Source organism: Thunnus albacares, chromosome 16, assembly GCF_914725855.1.
Source record: "Thunnus albacares chromosome 16, fThuAlb1.1, whole genome shotgun sequence".
Taxonomy (NCBI): Eukaryota; Metazoa; Chordata; class Actinopteri; order Scombriformes; family Scombridae; genus Thunnus; species Thunnus albacares.
Genome location: NC_058121.1, coordinates 12,422,868 through 12,444,832, shown reverse-complemented (window position 1 = coordinate 12,444,832; position 21,965 = coordinate 12,422,868). Strand labels below are relative to the sequence as shown.

The 21,965-nt window shown below is 38.1% G+C and overlaps 1 protein-coding gene, 1 long non-coding RNA gene and 1 pseudogene across 5 annotated transcripts; 2 read left to right on the top strand and 1 right to left on the bottom strand.

Moving 5' to 3' along the window:
- Window positions 1–7,953: 7,953 nt before the first annotated feature.
- LOC123000016 lies at window positions 7,954–14,408 on the top strand (annotated as a pseudogene).
- On the bottom strand, window positions 12,620–21,117 carry LOC123000018. Of its 4 annotated transcripts, XR_006407873.1 has the most exons (5): window positions 20,817–21,117; window positions 16,623–16,734; window positions 13,612–13,754; window positions 13,347–13,467; window positions 12,620–12,704 (listed from the first exon to the last, which is right to left on the bottom strand). It is a non-coding gene; the product is annotated as an uncharacterized LOC123000018 (long non-coding RNA). The 4 variants fall into 4 exon arrangements; XR_006407872.1 differs by lacking the exon at window positions 12,620–12,704 and having other exon boundaries at window positions 13,154–13,467; XR_006407874.1 differs by lacking the exons at window positions 12,620–12,704; window positions 13,612–13,754 and having other exon boundaries at window positions 13,154–13,467.
- Window positions 14,984–21,640, top strand: epm2a (EPM2A glucan phosphatase, laforin). Its single transcript, XM_044377443.1, has 4 exons — window positions 14,984–15,589; window positions 16,653–16,827; window positions 20,012–20,256; window positions 21,129–21,640. The coding sequence occupies exons 1-4, from the start codon at window positions 15,343–15,345 to the stop codon at window positions 21,410–21,412; spliced, it is 951 nt and encodes a 316-aa protein (XP_044233378.1). The 5' UTR covers window positions 14,984–15,342; the 3' UTR covers window positions 21,413–21,640.
- Window positions 21,641–21,965: the final 325 nt, after the last annotated feature.

The window sequence follows — 21,965 nt, the reverse complement described above, 5'->3', positions numbered from 1 at the left end:
TTGATTTGATTGATAAAGTAAAACAAAAAAAAAAAGGAGGGGTAAGACTAGAAAAGTTCTCTTCTTCATCCTACGCCCTTTTTGAAAATTGGAAGGTTATTATTTGTGTGGCTTACTGAAAGTTTGCTGTTATCTTTGTTTTTTTGTTTTGTTTTGTTTCGTTGCCTATATATTTTATTTTGTTATTTTAACTTTCTAAATAAAATAATTGAATATGTTCTTCAATAAAAATCTTTATAAATAATGTAAAAATGATCATTCCCTCTAATATTGCAATTGCAATATCAGTCAAAATAATCACATTCAGATATTTTTTCAAAATCGTTCAGCCCTAATAATATATAATCCATCCACATTTGGAAAGGGCTTTGAAAATTTGCACCACAAGCAAATTGCTGTGTCAGTCAGATTTACAGTTTTGTTTTTGTCATCTTGGCAGGTTCCCCTGGGTACGTACCCCGAAGAGCGCTTTGATGAGGCTCCACCTAAGCAGATGATTAAAGAGTTTCAAGAGGAGTTGTCCAACCTCAGTGAAGCAATTACAACCAGAAACTCACAGCTTAAAGTGCCCTACACCTATCTGAACCCTGCTGAAATAGAGAACAGTATAACTATTTGAGTCAGTTTGAGGGAGACATTTTTTCCTTTCTGCATTAGTGAACAATATCCATACCTTTTTCAATACTTGTCTTGCATGCTGGGTTGAGTTTTAAACTTTGATTTTGGTGAATACAAAAAGTGAGGTGGTAGAAACATACAGTGCTGCTTGAAAGTTTGTGAACCCTTTAAAATTTTCTTTATTTCTGCATAAATATGACCTAAAACATGATCAGATTTCTACACGTCCTAAAACAAAATAAATGGATCCCAAAAATGAGACAAAAAAATTAAACTTATAAATTAATATATTGAGGAAAATTATCCAATCTTACATATTTGTGTGAGGCAAAAGTACGTGAACCCTTGCTTTCAGCAACTGGTGTGACCCCCTTTTTCAACAATAACTTCAAACGTTTCTGGTAACTGTTGGGAGGAATTTTAGCCCATTCCTCCTTACAGAACAGTCTTAACTCAGGGATGTTGGTGGTACTCTTTGCATGAAATGCCTGCTTCAGGTCCTTCCACAGCATTTCTATAGGATAAAGGTCAGGATTTTGACTCGGCCATTCCAAAACATTAACTTTCTTCTGCTCTAACCATTCTTTGGCAGAGCAACTTGTGTGTTTAGACTCATTGTCTTACTGCATGGCCCACTTTCTATTGATCTTTAGTTCACAGATGGATACCTTGACATTTTCCTGTAGAATTTGCTGGTACAACTCAGAACTCATAGCTCCATCAATGATTGCAAGCCATCCTGCTCAAGAGGCAGTAAAGCAGGCCCAAACCATGATACTGCCACCAACATGTTTCACAGATGGGATAAGGTTCTTATCCTGGAATGCAGTGTTTGCTCATCACCAAACATAATGCTTCACTCTTAGAAGTAAGGGTTCCAAAAGGGTTCTTCTTGAAGGGCTGCGGTTCTAACCAGAACCATTTGCTTTTGAAAAACCCTTTTTTGAAGAAAGGGTTCTTCAAAGGTTCTTTGTAAGACTCAATCCAAATAACCCTTTTTAGAAGAAAGACTTCTTCAAGGATTGCTGAAAGCATAGGTATTAGAAGATCCTCACCCTCAAATATTCAAATGTTTACTCATGATTCAAATAGTATTTTGAAATGTACATGTATATGGAATCCCCTTAATAAATTCATTTTACTTGTGTTCTGCCATAGTCTTTCTTTGCTATCATTTCATGCCATACAATAGTTAATTGTGTATCTGTATTGAACAGACACTATGTTAATTGGTTAGTCCTTCTAATGTGATATACACTGTGTATAGGTGTTGTAGGCTCTGGAGAGACCACAGAGACAAGGGTTGAATTGAGGGGCATTTGTTGTTGAAGATGTTTTTTGATATTGTTTTTTCCCCCCGATGATTTCTAATTCATGACGTACAACACTTAACTGGTGCTTTTATAAAGTGGCTACGAATACAGTGCATACATATAATGTAGCTACATGATGTACTCTCTGGTGGGAAGATCATGTCTTGAACCCTCAATCTTCAAAATAGCACCGCTATGCTCTTACCTATTGAGCCACCATGTTAGTTTTGTTTTGACCATTTTAACTACAACCTCTGGAGGAAGGAGCTCATGAGCTCATTTAATTGGCCCTTATTTTCTTTTTGGAGAGTGGGCAGTTGACCCTCCTTATCTATTGTTCCTTTATTATGGATTGTGGGAGGCCTGGGGGGATGGAGGACTACAGTGTGAAGGGATGTTGGAGCTGGAAATTGAACCGCGGTCTCCAAGGCGAAAGGCTGGGGTTTGGTGCGTGGGAACTGAGAGCTGGTTTCCCTACGGATAGCCCATATGGTCTGTCCTTCTCTACAAAACAAGGTGACATATCAGTAGTGATTACTGTTCACACACTGTGTGATCACCTGTGTATTTGAAGTGACAGAAAATCAGAAACTTCAGAGAATCAAGGTAAACTAAATCTGATATCTTATTCCAGCAAGCTTGACTCTAGCTAAGGACTTTTATGGTAAAAGGTGGACCATTTTAAATAAATTAACGTGAAAACTTTGTAGGGTTCCCTCGCTTTCATCTGATTGTGTGCCAGTGGAGGCTCTTAGTATAGGAGTTGGAGGACAGGTTTATTCAATCTGTTCCACTGTCACCATTATTATGTGCCCATACCACGATTGTTCTCATTGGACCATGCAGTATTTTGTTGTTTGTAGATGACTTACTGCTTCATCTGGTGTAGTAAGTGTACCTTGGATTTATGATACTGTCTTTTTTTCTCATCCCTCTCTGCTATGTCACCATTGCTGGAGATTACATGAATTCACCTGCTGAGGACAGCCTGATGTGCCTGGCTTGTGTCCAATTTGTCATGTTGCTGATTCCATTCCAGATTTTTCAATACATTTTTCCTTTGAATTGTTTGAATGTTTTCTCAATGTCAACATTGTAAACATTGGTAATTGTAACATAGATTGTTAAAATGATGGATGAGCACAATATACAATATATGGGATTCAGTCATTTTTTGCCTGATCTGTAGAATACAATATGGTTCTTCATAGAATCCTCAGAAGACAAGAGGGTTCTAGATGAAACCCTTGAAATATGAAAGAGTTCTTGGTGGAACTCCCTCAGTGGGTTCTAGATGAAACCCTTAGAAGGTGAAAAGGTTCTGGATAGAACCCCTAGTGAGGGTTCTAGGTGAAACCATTACACCATAGAAGGGTTCTCTGTGGAACCTCTCATAGCGGGTTCTGGGTGGAACCTTTCACAGATGGTTCTAGGTGTAACCCTTTATGTTGGGTTCTACGTAGAACCTTCTGAAAGGGTTCCAGGTGGAACCTTTATAAAAGGTTCTACCAGGAACCAAAAAGGGGTTCTCCTATGGAGACAAGCCGAAGAACCATATATGGGTTGACTCAGCACCTTTATTTCTAAGAGTGTTCGTATTCAAGCCTAAAAGTTTGATTTTGGTCTCATCCACCCACAGAACGAAATTCACCCACAAAATGATATGAAACTGTAAATTGTAAGAACATTTTACCGATCGCCTTCTGGCTTATCCACGTGGTCTTGTGCAAACTGGCAACAATGTTCTTTTTGGAGAGAAGTGGCTTTTTTCCCTGCAACTCTGCCATGCACACCACTGATGCTCAATGTTCTCCTGACAGTGGACTCATGAACATTGACTGTAGCCACTGCAAGAGAGGCCTGTAGTTTCCTAGACGTTACCCTGGGGTCCCTTGTGGCCTCCCGGACTATTACGCATCTGCTCTTGGTATGATCTTTGTTGTTCGACCACTCCTGTGGAGGGTAACAATGGTGTTGGATGTCTTCTATTTGTACACCATCTGCCTGACAGTCAACTGGTGGAGTCCAGACTCTTTCGAAATGGTTTTGTAACGCTTTCCAGCCTGGTGAGTATCAGCAACTCTTCTTCTAGATCCTCAGAAATCTCCTTTTTTCGAGCCACGACACATTTCCACAAACCTGTGTTGTTAAGCTTAGACTCTGATAGTGAAAACCCAGATTTCTCTTCTTTAAATATGGCAGGGCCTCCCACACTCACACTCGATTGTCCTCCCCTTGATTTCCCCTTCAAATGAATTGATAATCCTAGAGGTTCACATACTTTTGCCACACGCAAATATGTAACATTGGATCATTTTCCTCAATAAATAAACAAATATGTGCAAGATTTTTGTCTCTTTTGTTTCATTGATTTCTCTATTTAGTTTTACGACTTGCGTGGAAATCTGACCACGTTTTAGGTCATATTTATACAGAAACAGAGCACATTCTAAGAGGTTCACAAACTTTCAAGCAGCACTGTATAGTGGGAGAAGACGACTATATTTTGGTTGTATCATGTAACGTGGGCCTATTGTAGGGTGCCTGTATCTTTGTGTGAATTACTGTAGGTACTACACAGACCTGTGTTGAGCAAAAACTTGAATGAAAAGTTTGGGTTACAAGTGTTTAAGCATCAGCTTGAACCCATGTATCAATTAGGCCATAGTCCACAAAAGCAAACATATGGTGATCAACAATGACATAATGCAATGAAATGTAACTAGTTGGTACTCCTTTAATAAAATAGGTTTTCTGCCATAATGGAAATTGTTAGAATTATCTCACATGAAACTACGGCAAGGCAAGGCAAGGCAAGGCAAGGCAAGGCAAGGCAAGTTTATTTGTATAGCACATTTCAACAACAAGGCAATTCAAAGTGCTTTACATAGAGCATAAAAGGCATTAAAACAAAATATAAAAGCAAAACAAGTAAAAAGACATATACAAACAATTAAAAAGTGTTAAATTTGGAAATAAAAAAGAAGCTAAAAAGGGAATAAGACAGATAAAACAAGAGAATAATAGTAACAGTGCAGTGTAAAATATTAACCCTTAATGTTTTTTAATGAAAGGCAGCGGCAAACAGAAAAGTCTTCAGGTACCTCAGCAGTCAGTAATAATGCATTTATATCCTAGCAGGACCAAGAATATGCATATTTTCTGCCCTCCAGTATGATGGCTGTTAGAGGCTGTGATATCAGCTGCTTTTTCTGTTGCATATGCTATATATTCATTTTTTTTTCAACTTTTAATGATGTGAGTCCAGAACATAGACTGTTTATGGTGATGTATGACTGTTCATGTTTATTGAAGACTACTCATTTGCTTGGCTTGCAGTTCAAATTAAAAATTAATTCTAATCAACATTGTCATTCAGCATGCATTATTGCTTAATGACAAGTAGAAGTCAACATAACTTGAGCAAGATTACAAAAGTAATTGATGAAAAAAATCTACTTCAGTATGGTTACTTCATTAAGTCTACTCACACGCAAGTCAGTTGTTTCTGGAAGCCAAAACTACAACACCAGTTTAGGGAGAGGTGTCACAGAGAGGCTTATATTAATAACGTGATCATGTGAGTCAGATATACATAGCTGTCCACATGCAAGACCACCTTTACACTATTCTTTTCCTTCTGCAGCTATCAACCTACCTTGATTTATATCATGTCAAGTTTAAAATGTGCTCATCTCATTGTGTGTCACACAGAAGCAGTATCACTTGAATACTTACAATATAAGGTAAAGAAGGAGCAGCTATGTGTTGGGTGTATAGTTTTAAACTTGTAGGCATAAACATATTGTAAACACAAATGTCAGCTGTCTGTCAGCTCCATGTCGGCACTGTGTACTGATCAGAATCAGCTTTATTGGCTGTAGGTGTACACATACAAGGACTTTGACTCAAGTTTCTAGTGGCTCTCAACAAAGGTAGTAGAACATAACATATCACTATTATGTACAAGCAAGTGTGTGAAACAATGGATACATATATGTATATGGAAACAACAAGTGGATAACAGCATACAATGTCTACAGTATATACAGGTGAAACCATTTCTGTAAACTCTAAACAGGATGCAAATAGTTTAAAGGTGTGGAGGGAGGGTGCCCTGTGGCTGATGAAACCTGTTTTACAGACTTCTGACCTTAAAACAACAAACACAGCTTGCTGTTTTAGTGCTGCTAAAAGACATGCTGATATGTAAGAAATTAAAAGCTTTGTTTGTGATGACATGTTAAGCCTCTGAAAGACCATGTCAGACCTACTGTAGTGCTGGGAAGTTTGAGTGTTTGAGTTGTCTCAGTACACTCGAGTACAGACTTCTAAATGAATAAAGTATTTTGAGTTTTCTAGTACTAGGTGTTTTGCATCTCTCAGGCCACTATAAATCAGGACAGCAGATGTGTGTATATCAAGTGGTAATAAATACATTTATGTTTTATAATCCTCCCAAAATATTAGGCTGTAAATGCTAAATACATCTGATATTTTATTAAATCAACCAAACTGCAGCAGAGAATATCTCCAAAGTCCGCAAGCAGCAAAGTATACACAGGCTTAAAAGCACTGAGTCTACTGTCTTCAGTCTAACAAGCTGGACAACAAACTGTGTCCGACTCTGTTACATGAACGAATCTGGTCCCTGTGCCCCCAAGCCACCGAGTCCCTGAGCCTCGGGTGGTGGGTGGTGTTTGGTATTCTTCAGCACAATGGCAGTAGATCAGCATTTACAGGATGTGTCGAGGGCAGCAAGTCTGTACAAGCACTAGTATCATCAGTATGAGCAGTCAAGTTGTGCCTACAATATAGGTTTTTAGTAAGCAAAATCATGTAGACTGTAGATTGAGAGGGCACTGGAAAATGTGTCATTCGTTGACAGTTTTACAAAAAAAGTGATTCGTCAAGTAAGTTGCTTGTTTTGTCTGACTAATAGTCCAAAATGTTAAGATATTCAATTAACTGTCATATATAAAGACAAACAACAATTCTTGCTTGAAAAATGACTGCAGTCTTTAATCAATTATAAAGATATTTGCTGGTTAATTTTCTGACGATCGACTAATCATTGCAGCTCTAGCCGAATTGGGTAAGGATGGTAGGGATATGTTCCCTACCAATATCAAGGTGTTGCTGGATTGTCCCTACCAATATTCTTACGGATCTCTAGCTGCTTACCTCCACGTAATGTTAATGGTAAGATCGCGTTGCTAGGTTTCTGTGTGTTCTGCAAAAACAGTGTGCTACTATGACAATGAGTGAAAGAGCAGGATACAGGGGATACTTGACCTGATGATCTGGCAACCCTCAACTTCAAGCTGTAGGCATAGTTGACTACCAGCAGCCCAGAAGCAGCAGCAGCAGTAATGAAGTTAGTGAGGTGGAGAATCTGAAGCAGTTAGTAATTATAGTTTAAATGTGCCAAATGTCACAGAATTGAAAATGACTTCACTGGATAAAACAAGATCATTTGATATTATGTTTTATTTCAGGCATTAAGTGTTGTTAGCTTATTTGTGAATGTTGCTCAGACATGCTGTTTAATTAAAAAACTTTATTACTGTTGGTAAAAATTCTTCCCAAAAGCAAATTAAGACATCTGGTCCTTTTAAAGAAGAACCAAAGTGTCAGTAACAGTTGAGTTTAGTTAATAAGAATGTTCTGTCATCAATCCAAACATTAATCTTTGAAATTAGTGGGGAAATATTTACTATTTAATGCCATCTCTCCCCTTTTTCACGAGTGGATCAAAAGCAGAGTTATTATTGCATACGTGTCATTAAGACATGAAGATTATATATAAGCTAAATTAGCCACAGCGTTTCCAACTGATCTGTTTGTGACTGTCAGGCATCATTTCATTTTGAAAATCCTGTCAACAGCAGCCTGAGCAGCATAGAGACACACAAACAGGTGAGCTGCAGCCTCTCAGGTGACTCTGATGTCATAGATACACACAGACAGATGAGCTGCAGCCTCTCAGGTAAAAAGTGGACAAAAAATGTCCCTACCAAAATTAAAACCAAACCTACGCCCTTGATTTAGGTATTCAAAAATCACAGCCTTCACCAGACAAGTAGCATTATTGTATATCACTGTTTTATAGCACCTCTAGATCTAGATGCACATTAAAATTGTCAAACATTTTTAGTATTAAAATAACCAATTTAGAGGACTGTGTACTCTTTGCTTTCTAGTACCTGACATTCTAATTCTCTTTCAATTATTTTGGAGTTAAATGTGTAAAAACGTACTGTAAGCATATCTGAAGTACAGACAGCAAGAGATAATAGATAATGGGCACATGAGTGTCACATTTGGGTGTAAAGTGATGTACAATGAATTTCAAGCACAACAGCCCTCATACAGTCTGTTATGTCCTCTTAAAGTGGGCAGTAGGCCTTAATAAATGCAGAGATATCAATAAATTAGGCCTCTGGAGTTTGGTTTTTGGGGATGAAATGGATATTTCAGTACAACTGTGCCCCTCCTACTCACCCTCTAGGCACTAGAAACTGGAAACACAACAAAGTTTAGAGTTACACCGCCTGTTATGTTAATGTTTCCTGTTGTCACAAAAGGGTCCAAGCTGGGGTGGAGGGGATTACTATAAGAAGACATACACAGTCCTCAGTGAAGGAAAACGTGGACCTGTAGCTGAAGAAAGGGGGTAGGTAAGACATCTGAAGGTACATGTAATAACTTAACTCATCCTTCCTCATGCTATGACAGCTAATAATCATGTAACAATGTATGTAGGATAAGATCAGACAGAAGTTTAGTGATGAGAACTTCTTTGGATGTCTGTGGAAGGACATTTTTAAGTTTTGAAAAAATGCCAAAAGCTCGTGTGAAATAATTCTTTGCAAGGGTTAAGTTATCTTCTTTTTCTGGACAGTTTGCACTGAGTGACCATGGCTGAGTACAAGCTAGAGGTGTCAACAGGTGACATGGAATATGCAGGAACATGGGACCACATATATGTCACTTTATTTGGAACTGAAGGGCAGAGTGAGCGAACTGAGTTGGACAACTACGGCACTGACTTTACAACCGGGACAGTAAGTTGAACCCAGATAAGCGATGCGTATATATTGAATCTCAATTAGCTAAAAGGTTTTTTGTTTGTGCATACATATGTACTGGTTGGTTGATGGATTGGTAATTAACTACACTCAACTGTACATAATAAATAGCACCATTGTGTGGCAATCCAGAGAGCACTTCACATATCTGTACATAACTAAAGGGCTAAACAAATATCCTGGATTTGTTCAAGACAAATATTTCAGTAAGTCTAGCCTGAGGAGATGACCTGCATTTTCTAAAAAAAATTGTACTGTTTTTGCGGACACTATTCCAAATTTCATTGAAATTCTTCTTCTAAAACTATTATTCTAAACTCTTTGAAATTATTCTTCTAAATTTAGTATTCAGGATATTTGGATGAATTCAACAGAGGTTTACATTTAGTTTTTCATATTCCACACTTTCCCACATTGAGCTGCCAGATGTTCCTACTGCAGGTGTGGCTCACCTGAAATACACCAGCATAACTCATACACAGACAGCAACTGCAAATTAAATGAAATGAAATGACAGGTGCATGATAAAATTTAAATTCAGGGGTCATGAAACTAATTTCAAATAAGCCACTATTGTAAAAATCCCAAATAGTTACAGATAGGATTCAGGTATTTCACTATGTACACTATGTGTGTTTTGATGCAGATCCAGATTTAAAGAATCTACATTTTGTAATATTTAAATAACAATTTTGGAGAACCGTGCATGTTAACTGACTATATGATGTTTGAGAGCTTATTTGCAGTTTTTTCGTGGGCTGTTTGATTTGACCATACACATTACTTGACTGAATACACCACTGTAGGACACATTTCAATCTCAGTTAATTCGACCTTTTCAACACATTGCATTTACTTTGTTTATATTTATATGAATCCTTATTTTTCAGACAGGGACCTACACCATAGACACCGGTGATTCTCTGGGGAAACTTCTGCTGGTCAAGGTGGAGAAAAATCCCTATTTAATTCTTCCAGAAGATCAGTGGTACTGCTCCAAAATAGTGGTGACTACTCCGGAGGAAGATGTCATTCTTTTCCCCTGTTACAAATGGGTGTCCAGTGGAGAACTGGTGGAGCTGAGAGGAGGGAGAGGTCTGCTTCCAACAAGAACATAATATCACTTAGTTTTCTCAGTTTTTGTCAGTCTTGTTGTAAGTGTCATTTAAAATAGAGCTAAATCTGTGTTCTTTTCATTTCTCAGCCACGAAGGTTTCAGAGGAGGAACATCCCCTGTTGATTGAGCACCGCAAAAAAGAGCTGGCACTTAAAAAGAGCCTTTACCAGTACGTTTTCATCTGCACCGTATTCTCCTAGAGCTGCAAATATGGTCTCAGAGGCTTATCCGGAGAGATGTCTATGTGGTTTTAAATAACTTTATTTGTCTTTTTTTTTTTTTTTTTAGATGGCAGATCGGCGATGAAGGAATACCCCACTTCATCAATTTCGATGATTCGTCTGAGCTTCCAGCTGAAATCCGCTTCTCTAAGTCGAAAGAATCTGAAATAGAACGTACAACTTTGACAACGTGGGTCTATATAAATATTTAGGATGGACACCACTGGGTTCCAATATTGTGACCATGTCTATGTCTACAACAAAATAAGCATTAATATTATTATGTTGTTTAATCCTATGCATTGTGTTTTCCCTTTTTTCAACCTGCCTTGCTTCAGTCATATTGAACTCCAGTATAAGGGGCTGGTTGAATCTACTGAACAATGGAAAAGCATTGACGACATGAAAGACATCTTCTGGTACAAAAAGACAACAATGTCAGGTAGAGTTTTTCCAGTTTTTTTTTTTACCCAAAGCTGTCAAGTTAACTCAGAAGTGAGTGATGCTGTCATCCACACTTTTCTTTAGTTTACTTTGCCCCAGAGACCAGAAGAGCACATGAGAGACAGATATATGTGGAGAAAGATTAGTTATAACAAAGCCTTATAATAATAATACAGTGTTTTAGTATGGCAGCACTTTGAAAAAGGCTGGTACAGTCAAGTTGAGTCAATTTTATTTACATAGTGACAAATCACAACAGAACCGGGCTCTAGGTGGGCGGCCATCTGACTTGACTGGTTGGGTTGAGAGAGAAAGATGGAATATTGGTGGGTGTACTGCATCTTAAAACAATGAGATGGATTCATTATACAGGGAGGAAATTGCACAAAAGTCACAATCCTCTTCTTATCTAACTTAGCAATACGTTCTCTGTAATATATCTTGGATATAACATAATTTTTAATAAATGGGGGAACCACATATTAAATTCTGTGAGAACAGAATTATTTTCAATGTTAGTTTTTCTGCTTTTTTCAGCTCTTAACTTGTGCATATGTAGCTGGATCATGTTGTACTTCAAAAATGAACATACATTTTAGATATTTCCCAATTGCCTTTCTTCCAGAGTATGTTACAGAGCACTGGAAGGAAGATGACTTTTATGGATCCCAGTTTTTGAATGCAATCAACCCCAATGTGATCAAGCGCTGCTCAGAGCTTCCTCCAAACTTTCCAGTCACAGAGGACATGGTGAAGCCATTCCTTGAGGAGGATAGCTCTCTGGAGGAGGAATTGGAGGTATGGAAGATGAGTGGCTTTAAATGGGTGATAATCTTTGCTTTGGGAAACAATTTGTAAGTTTAAAGAGTGTGCCTGCATTGCAGTGTATCACTCATCTGTCTTTTACTCCCATACAGGATGGCAATATATTTATCTGTGACATGAAGAAGTTGGATGGAATACCCGCTAGAGACTATAATGGTGAACGTCTGCATGTGACTCCTGGTCTCTGTTTGTTCTACTTGAACCCAGAGAAAAAACTGATGCCGATTGCAATACAGGTACAGTATTTTACTGATGCAGCAAATCAGGGACAGTATGTACTGTATAAATTTAGGTAAAATCACTGGTCTAATCACACAGCCATATTACATTTTATAGTGGATTAGTACGTTTTCAGAAATCTTGCACAATTTGAACATATAACAATTTAACTTTTAATATTTTTGAACCATATTCCAGCTGCATCAGCAACCTTCTGAGCAGAATCCCATCTTTCTGCCCAGTGACCCAGAGACTGACTGGCTGCTGGCCAAGATGTTTATTAAAAATGCAGATCTTATGGATCATCAGGCAGTCCATCACCTCATGAACACTCACTATTTGGCGGAGGCCTATACTGTTGCCACTCTCCGCAACTTCCCTGTGATTCATCCCATTTATAAGGTATAATAACACTGCAGAGATCATGGCATTCAGGATATGCTTGCTCTTGTTTGCTGAAATGAGCATGAATTTTACTTTCTTCCCTCTCTCTGTATAGCTGCTGATCCCACACTTCCGGTACACTCTCCCCATTAACACTGATGGACGAAAAGTTCTTTTTGGACCTGAAGGGGCTTTAAGTATTGTATGGATCTTTATACAAACATTGCAAAAATAAGTTTAATGCACTCTTTAAAAACAGTTTTTATTATTTTCTATCTCATGAAACTTATCTGAACCTAATTATTTGTGTGTTATTAATTACTAGAGTTCACTTGGATATGAGGGGCTGATAGAGATCCAGAGAAGGTCTCTCTCTGAGTTGACCTACAGCTCCCTCTGTCTGCCGGAGAACATCACTGCACGAGGACTGGAGTCAATCCCCAACTTCTACTACAGAGATGACGGCCTGAAGCTGTGGAACATCATCAATAGGTTTTCTTTGCATACAACTGCAATTAATTGGCTAAAGCACAATTTTAAAATACAGTTTAAAACTGACTTATTTTTATGTTTCTCAGCTTTGTAACAGAAATAGTGGAGCACTATTATCCTTCAGACTGTGAGGTGGAAGAGGACTCTGAACTGCAGGAATGGATCAGTGAGATATTCACCCATGGTGTCTTAGGAAACAAAGCCTCAGGTATTTAATTCACTTTAATTTTTAGACACGATTAGCCTATGGTATATTGAAATGTTCCATGCAGACACTGAATGCAATCAATTGACTGACAATGGTGATGTTGCCAACAGGGTTTCCAGAGTGCTTCCATACTGTTGAGGAAGTGATCAAGTTCATCACCATGGTGATTTTCACTGTGACAGCTCAACACTCTGCCGTCAATGATGGACAGGTGAGGCAACAGTAAATAGCTGGGACAATAGAATACTTTTTAATGTTTGATCAAGTATTAAGTTTGTTTTAACACCTCAAATGTATGGGGTGTGATTTCAGATTTTTTCATTTTATTAGACACATGGCTCAAAGAAGTAGAGAAGGGCCCACGACCCAGAAATAAAAATAAAATGAAATAAAAAAAACAAAAGTGATACATACTGAAGCTTATTTTGTGATTTAGTTTGACTACAGCTCCTGGATGCCCAATGGCTCGCTCCTGCTGCGCAAACCACCTCCAACTACCAAGGGGGAGTCAAGCATGGAGACAATTCTGGAGACCCTACCAAATGTTGGAGACACAGCAAACTTTGCAGGAATGCTGTGGCTGCTTTCAGAAAAATATACAGATGTTGTAAGTTTGATGTTAATGAATCTTTAGTGTACGGTAGGCTCATTATGACCTTTATCCACATTTTGAAAATACCTTGACAAATTGCTGTGTCAGTCTGATTTCCTGTTTTGTTATTGTTCTTTTGGCAGGTTCCCTTGGGTTCATACCCTGAAGAACGATTTGACGAGTCTGAGCCTAAGGAGATGATTAAGGAATTTCAAGCAGAGTTGTCCGACCTAAGTGAAGAAATTAAAGCCAGAAACTCAGAGCTTAAAGTGCCCTACACCTATCTGAACCCTACTGAAATAGAGAACAGTATAACTATCTGAGTAAGTCTGAGGGAGCCATTTTACATATGCTAGGTGAGGTGGCAGACACAGTTAGTGGGGTGTTGCATGCTGGAAGTAGAAGACTATATTTTGGTTTCTATCATGAGTAAGCTGGTGGTATGGTAACATATGGATCAGTTAGGATGTAGCCCAAAACAGCAAACATTTGGTGAATAATTTTAATTTCAAAGTTTTCTGTATTAGTGTAGTTCTCGGCTATTGATTTTGTGGTTTCAGTGCATAACAGTAATTTATGCAAATTATAAATTCTGAATGCAGAACTACAATATGTTTAAGATCATGTGGATCAGATTTATGTACTTATCCCTCCCTTTCCTATGAAACATGAAGAAAATGAAGACAGGGATGAATTAGATAAAGCTCCAAGGGGAAAAAATACACAATTAGTCTGAGATTGGCTGAGTTTGATCTCTCTTTTTCATGTCTATATTTAGAATTTAAGGTTATTTAGTTAATAGTTTTAGTAGTAGATATACTGGAAATGCTTAACTTGCTGACCTAAAATATCCAAATAAAGGTGGTTTACTGTGTGTAATTATATCTGTGTTCTCTGTCTCCTACTTTATGTCCAGTACATTTTTATACTGATCTCACCAGGAAAACTGACATCAACTTTCCTCAGTGTGGACAGTATGGAGTTGTAATTTGTAAAGACATGGAGAGATCGATGGTGTGCAACTAAGAGCAGTTGTACTAATAATCGGGCCCCCTCCAAATGGTCACAAGATAAATCTGCCAGAGTTGTGAGATAATTAATCAGAGAGGAAAAAAAATAGCACAGTTCTGCTGCATGAACCTGTATTCATAATTAGGACTTTTCTTGAATATTGGTTTTGTGAAGTATTGGATAACTTGAACAGTTATTTAATCTAAATTACCAAAGAAGTTTGGAGGGGATGTGTTAGTGTCAGTTTTAACATAGAAATCTGAAACATGACAGGGGGCCTTGAATCGACATTGCTTTTTTGTAAGGGGTCACAAGCCAAAAAGGTTCAGAACCACTGCTTTCATCTTTAACATTTTTTAAAGATATTGTATTTTTTTAATGAAAAATCTTAACCTGAAATGCAACTGCTTGTCAGATAAATGCAATAGAGTAAAAATAAAATATTTCCCTGATATAGTGGAGTATAAACATACAGTATAGTAATATGCTATGGAAATACTCAAGTGAAGTAGACCCTGAAAGTACCTCAAAGTACTAATTAAATCCTACATATTGAAATTCAACCACTGGAAGCATTGATACAAATGTATTTTGAATGTGACTAGTGTATTGGTCAGGTAATTTTGACAAAGTGGGACCTCACTCTTTCTAACCTATCTTTAGTGCAGACTACACCATCCAAAACAAGCTTGGTTTATTTTTAGACTACAAGACCACACTGTATGTGCCGCACGGGTTTCATACAGTAAAATAATAACTCAAGCCCGCCATACTAAACGACTGAGGACACATCATCCAGTCCGGACCATGTTATTCAGATTCGGCGTCATTCTCACTCCGGACTCATCGGATACAGAGGTCTTTGTTTTGGGTTCGCGTCCAGAAATGGGCCATTGGGACCCGAGCGGTGCGGTTCAGATGACAGCCTCTCAGAAGTTCCCGTCACCAAATGAACCGTGTCTATGGATCTGCGACGTGCAGCTGGCAGAGCCGTGTAAAGACACACTGTGGTTCAAGTTCATCAAAAGAATCAGAGGCAATTTTATCTGGGAAGGTATGAATAAGTTACATATGAATGTTGTCAGCTTGTGCATCACATTTAGTTGTGTACATAAGAGTAGAGCGTGTGAAGACGCATATTTAATGTGATTCCCCTCGTATGTAACATAAAGGCAGGCCAACGAGACGAAAATAACTCCATGTTTGTTTGGTGTGATGTAATGTATCCTTACCGCCACGTGATGGCGGTAAAGTCACAAGTGTCATTTACTAAACGCTGACGTACCTGTGCACCTGTATACAACTGCAGAAATGTGTTTTTATTGGTGGAAGTACTGAGACTTTTGAGTAAAAGTGGCAGTACCACAGTGAAAGACTGTATCATTACAAGTAAAAGTCCAGCATTCAAAATCATTAAACACAACAAAAATACTAAATAATCCACTGAAACACAACAATTATCAGAAGAATGTACTTAAAGTATCAGAAGTAAAAGTGCCCATAATGTTAAAAATGATCCTTGTCAGTGTCATATTATTATTTCTATTAGATTACTGGATTATTATTGTTGTTGATGCATTAACATGTAGGCAGCATTTTAATGTAGCTAATCAAGGTGGAGTTAATTCTAATTACTTCAAATACTGTTGGGTTATTTATATTTTATAAATTCATCATATGTTTTTTATTTAATTTGAATACATGTGTGCAACGTAAGTAGTTACAGTAGCTGGCAGATAAATGTAGCTGATTAAAAAGTACAATATTGTCTATAGAGTTTAATGGTTTAATGGAGTTTAATTTTTTTTTAAGTATTTAGTAGCACAAAATAAAAATGCTTCAAATTTGTACCGAAGTACAGTACTTGAGTAAATATACTTTATTTTCCAACACTGTTTTTTTGTTGGTAGAAGGGAACCATTATCTCCTTATGTATTTAATGTTGTTTTTCTGTCTAACACAACTCATGAAATATAGGCATCTGCCTGATGCCTGAAAGAAATCTAAAACAAACAAAAAAAATAAACAAACAAACAAAAAACGTTTTTATGAATACTTCTGTCCCAACATGGTATTTGGTCACTAACCTGCACAAATGTTGTCTTCTTTGTCAACAGGCAATGGTCCACACCATGACAGAAGTTGTTCATATGATAAGAGGAACATGGTGGATGGAGTGTACTGTCACCCAATTGGTCACTGGATAGAAGAAACGGGACACACAGATGAGATGAAACACACCACCAACTTTTATTTTGGTGTGGCTGGTCAGAAGGCCATACATTTTTCCAGGTAATACTTTCTTTGCACAATGTTGTATGGGAACACTGTGATTGTCTAAATGTTATGAAGTAAGTAAAACAATTTCCTGTGTCCTCAGTCAACCTTTCTCAGTTTAAATTGTTCCATATTTTGACAAATATGCATATTTGTTTTCCTGCAGAGTTAGATGGGAAGATCACTACCACTCTCATGGTCTTGTGGTCAATGTAAGGTTGCCAGGCGATCAGCAGACACTTCAGGAAGTAGTACTACTCGAAGTAATACATAACCCTCTGTAAAACCACAACTTTGTTTTTTACAAATTAAACAAACAAACAATGTCTTAGTCAGTGCTGTATCCCTTGGAGAGACCCAGGCTAGCTGTTTTCTCTTGTTTCCAGTCCTTATGCTAAGCTAAGCTAATCTGCTGCTGGCTGTATCTTCATATTTAGAGTACCGACCTGAGAATTCTAGCAATCTTTTCATCTAACTCTCAGAAAGAAAGCCAATAAGCATATTTCCCAAAATGGCAAACTATCCCTGTAAGGCTTTCCTGTCATGATTCACAGTAATTGGACATTCATATATTCTTCACTTGACGTCTGTAGTTTCTAATGAAAAAAGATGCCGAAATCCTGCAAACTGTCAAAGTACTTTTCTTGTGGATCCATCATTCTCCCTCCCACTGTTATGATGCTTGTTAGAAGTTTCATGCCTTTGTGATGTCAAATCGGATGTGTGTACCAAATGTAATAATACTATAAAATTAATGAGGTCCTCTGGGGCTAATGAATTTCCATGCTGAAGTCTAACTGTTTCTTGAGCAACTTGAATGCATCAGCTCCTTTTCTTGTATCTTCCTTGCAGCTTTCAAATGTAACCAGTTGTCTTACGTTTGATGTATTCATCTATATTCCTAATGCAAGTTTGCATTCTTTAACATCTTGATATTAAAGGAACACTCTTCTTCTACAGTACTTAGTGTCCTGCAAAGAAGACAAGGCAGTCATGTCACTCTGCCCTTTCTCGATAAAACTTGAGTTTCTTATCTCAATCTCTTACAGGGCAGAGAGCCTCAGTTACCTTCTTATGCTTTCTCACTGTTTTTTTTTAATTTAGCTCTTTCCCATTTTGTTATAATTGTCTGACACTTTGAAAAAATATAATTCCAAAAAGTAAACCACTAGCAGCTGTATTATCACCTACTTAATCTTGTTGGTCTCATTTTTGCAGAAGTGACTGAAATGTGCTCTTTGTTGGAAGCACTCTTCATCTTACTCCTTGTATTCGCCTTTTCAAATCTTCCTATTCACAAGTCTTTTAGAGAGAGAGAGACACTGAGTTGGTTGTGTCAGCTCATAACATCTCAGTGATAGGTTTGACTACATTTAGTCTTTTACAGTCTCCAGGTTGAATAGTTGCAGTAAATTCAGTCACTCTATGCTCCAGTAAAAATAGAGCTAAACCTTTATCACAGGTTTTACAAATACTCTGTTGTTTCATTACCACAAACAAATGTAGATAAATGTGTCAAAGAAGTTGATGAAAGTCAATAGTTTGCATGTGCAGGTGTAACTTCCTCAGTCAGTCACAGACTTTCGTGTGTGTATAGGGCTGGCCTTGCTGTTGCGGTCACATCTGTGCATCTGTGACATAACCCGGAGGATTCGGAAATTAAAACAACATGTAAGCATGAGCAGTAGTGATAGACTTAGAGAACTGTTATGTAATTTGCTTAATATTTAGGGTTAGCCGAGAGGATGAAGGATGGAGGATGCATGTTCATGTTTGAATGAAGTCTACCCATGCATGCCTTTCTCCTTTAAGGCCTACTCAGTGCCATGGTATACCAGGCATAGCAGAAATTAGCCCGGGACCCCTGACGCAGTGAGCACATAACTCGCATAAGAATGAGCCAGCTTGGCTTGTGCCATCAGGTTTTAATTTGTGTCCGAAGACCTTACAAGGCTTATGTCAAGGACCTGTGTTCAGTAGGAAGCACTGTGCCCTTGTATCTTGACTATTAATAGCTTTTTAAATTAGTCTCTCAGACCTTGCATCCGTGTAGCCCCGAGTATCATACACACTCACTCTGCAGTAACTCATTATATGATTCAAAGGGACTTAAACTCGATTTCTAGCAGGTCCCTCATCACTCTTGGTTATATTCTGAGAAGAGGAGGCCTAAGGGTTACACAGACATTTTTTTGTAATCAGTTTTTATTACTGTTGAACCGAACAATTGGGATTTTGACATATTGAGATGTTTGTTTTTGAGTAATGAAGCAATTTTCAAATCCAATGTTGATAAACTAAACACTTGACTGTTTTAAAAAAATGACATATATTCTTGTATAAATGAAAACAATGGAAAAAAAGGAGAACCTTCTAGAATATCTTTTCATTTTACTTTGAATAATTGCATAATTGTCACTGTAGCTCTCTGGCAGAATAAGCAAACTGCTAAACATGCAGGAGAGATAATGTGAAAACTTGTAGTTCGGTTTTTCATCTTTAAATAGTCTTGTTACATGTTGAAGGCAAAAAATGTTGTTCAGCAGCAACAAAAGACAGTCGAATTACTTACGACAATGCCATTTGCGGTTGGAAAAAAAGGAGGTCATATAGAAACAGAAGTGGAGACCAGAGAGTTAACACGGCAGTGCCATTCTGGGACATTCTAGATTAACAGCGTCCTTCCTTCCTTTTACGCGTCACCTCCTCAGATTGTTGACTTAATGCATACTAATGAACACTAAATGGAGTCTGCCTCAAACCATAGTGGTAAGGGAGAAAATTAGAGGGACAGGAGGTCAATAAAACATCATTGCTATGAGGGAGAGAGGGAGGAAGGTGGGAGAAAGAAACAGCGAGAGCTAACCTTTTGCTTATTAGTGACCTGCTAACGTCAGCTCACCTCATCTGTCAGTAGGACAGTTTTTAAAAAATAACTTTGGTACTCCTACTCATTACACCAGCCAGCAGCATCTCTCACAACTCATTTATTTTTCCCTCTTAGTGTCTGAAGCTCTCTTCATACTTTGTAAACTATTTTATAACACTGCTACTCCACAGTTGTGATCTATCATCATCATTTCTTTTTTTCTGTATCTCCACTTTGCATCAATTCAACCTGTATCTAAAATGACTCTTGAATTGAAAATCTTGTACATTATCCCTGTTTTATTTGATCATCCCTGTTTATTGCCCCCAGGGTGCTGCCACGGATTTGGCTGGGCAGCTGCCCACGACAAGTGGAACATGTGACGATCAAGCTGAAGCATGAATTGGGCATTACTGCAGTGATGAACTTCCAGACAGAACAGGATGTAGTGAACAACTCCCACGGCTGCAGGCGCAACCAAGGGGAATCCATGACCCCGGAGACCATGATTAATTTGTACAATGACAATGGCTTGGCGTACGTGTGGATACCCACACCTGATATGAGCACTGAGGGTAAGGAGAATTTTGTGGGCATGCAAGAATGAATTCAGTAATAATAACTGTTTAGTCGCAGTGAGCAGACAGACACAGGTTGAAGCTGTTAGGGACTCAACATCTTCCTCAAAGACACTTTGGCAGTGCTGGCACTTGCATGTACTGTACTGTAGTCTGGGTCATTTGGCTGAATAGCTCTAAACTTACTCACAATGCCAACCTTCACCATGCTGTTTTTTCACCATAGAAATTCAAAGGTTCCATTCAAATAATTCAAAGGTCTGAAAATGAACTAGGATGAATGCTTTTACATTCATCATTTCTAGAACCAGAAGAATGCAAGAAATAAGCCTCATCAAGCCTAAGGATCTGTGATTGATGAAATTGTAGCCAACCATGACCTCAAATCACCTCCAGAGGTTTCCTTTAGCCAGAATATTCATCAGAATCAGAACGTTATTGTGCATCACAAGGCAATGAAAATGTGTCTTTGGCATGGCTCACATAGTACAAATGAAGTAAAAACACACACATAAGACTTTTTTATTGAGATAATACGTAGTCATACAGTCCAGTACCTCATGTATCGTGCCAGTCACAAAAGAAGAATCCATGTGTCCATGATGAATTCTAGTAAAAAAAAAAAAAAAAATCTTAGAGTATCCAAGACAAAAGCATCTTGTGTGTGATCACACTAAGAAATCTCATTAACAAGTCACAGAAAGTCTATATAAAGTATATTTACAGCAGCAATCCACCTACATTGGTACCTGTTGATGTCAGAAGTTTATTTTGACTGTAATGTACTGTAAATCCTTTTAAAGGGATTTGATGACAAATACAATCCATACAGATGAATATTGCCATTGTGTTATTATTCCCTTCTACAGGACGCATCAGGATGCTTCCCCAGGCTGTATTCCTGCTTCATGGTCTCCTGGAAAATGGTCACACAGTCTATGTTCACTGTAATGCTGGAGTGGGCAGGTCGACGGCAGCCGTGTGTGGCCTGCTTATGTATGTCCTTGGCTGGAGCCTGAGGAAAGTGCAGTACTTTGTCACAGCCAGGAGGCCAGCAGTGTACATAGATGAGGAAGCTTTAGTCCGAGCTCAGGCAGACTTCATCCAGAAGTTTGGACAACTGCGATCATCCATCTCTTACCCGGAGACATGATAGTTGAGTGTCCTTGTGATGAAGTCTTACAATTTGAAGCAGAATTTACAGTTACGGAGGGCCCCACTGGAGACTTTTGGAGACTAAAATTATTCCTGAAGCTGTGTGAAAAAAATGTATTGTATAGTCAGCATGAAAGATGACAGGAGGTAAAATAACAAGGCAAGAAAATGTACTTCTTTCCATGAAAATCTAATGTATGTTCAGTAAATGACCTACTTATGCTGAGTGGCTTTCAAAATCTGGTTGATTCCCAAGTATCCAGAAAGAGTTCTGCTGGCTGCCAGCATACAGTAGATGTTGCGAGCAATTAATCCTCCTGCGATGTGTTAGCTTTTAACTTCAGGAATTACAATCTGCCATTTGGTATTCACAGTTGCAAATTGTGCACTTGGAGCCCACTGAGGATACCATTAGTGGTTCTTGGTAAATGTTTGCAGGGGTTTTTTTGGAAAGACCTTTTCTTTTAGCCTTTTTAGTAATCAGTGAATAGAGTTGACATTTTGAGAAGGCACCTCAGCTCTGCTGAATGAGAGATGAGATTTCTCATTTC

What these genes read in the sequence shown, in the direction of transcription:
- epm2a (XM_044377443.1), top strand. Translation starts at nt 15,343, where the DNA reads ATGTTATTCAGATTCGGCGTCATTCTCACTCCGGACTCATCGGATACA. An exon ending in AAGGCCATACATTTTTCCAG is followed by an intron (nt 16,828 to 20,011) that starts GTAATACTTTCT and finishes TATTGCCCCCAG; the next exon opens with GGTGCTGCCACGGATTTGGC. An exon ending in ACCTGATATGAGCACTGAGG is followed by an intron (nt 20,257 to 21,128) that starts GTAAGGAGAATT and finishes TCCCTTCTACAG; the next exon opens with GACGCATCAGGATGCTTCCC.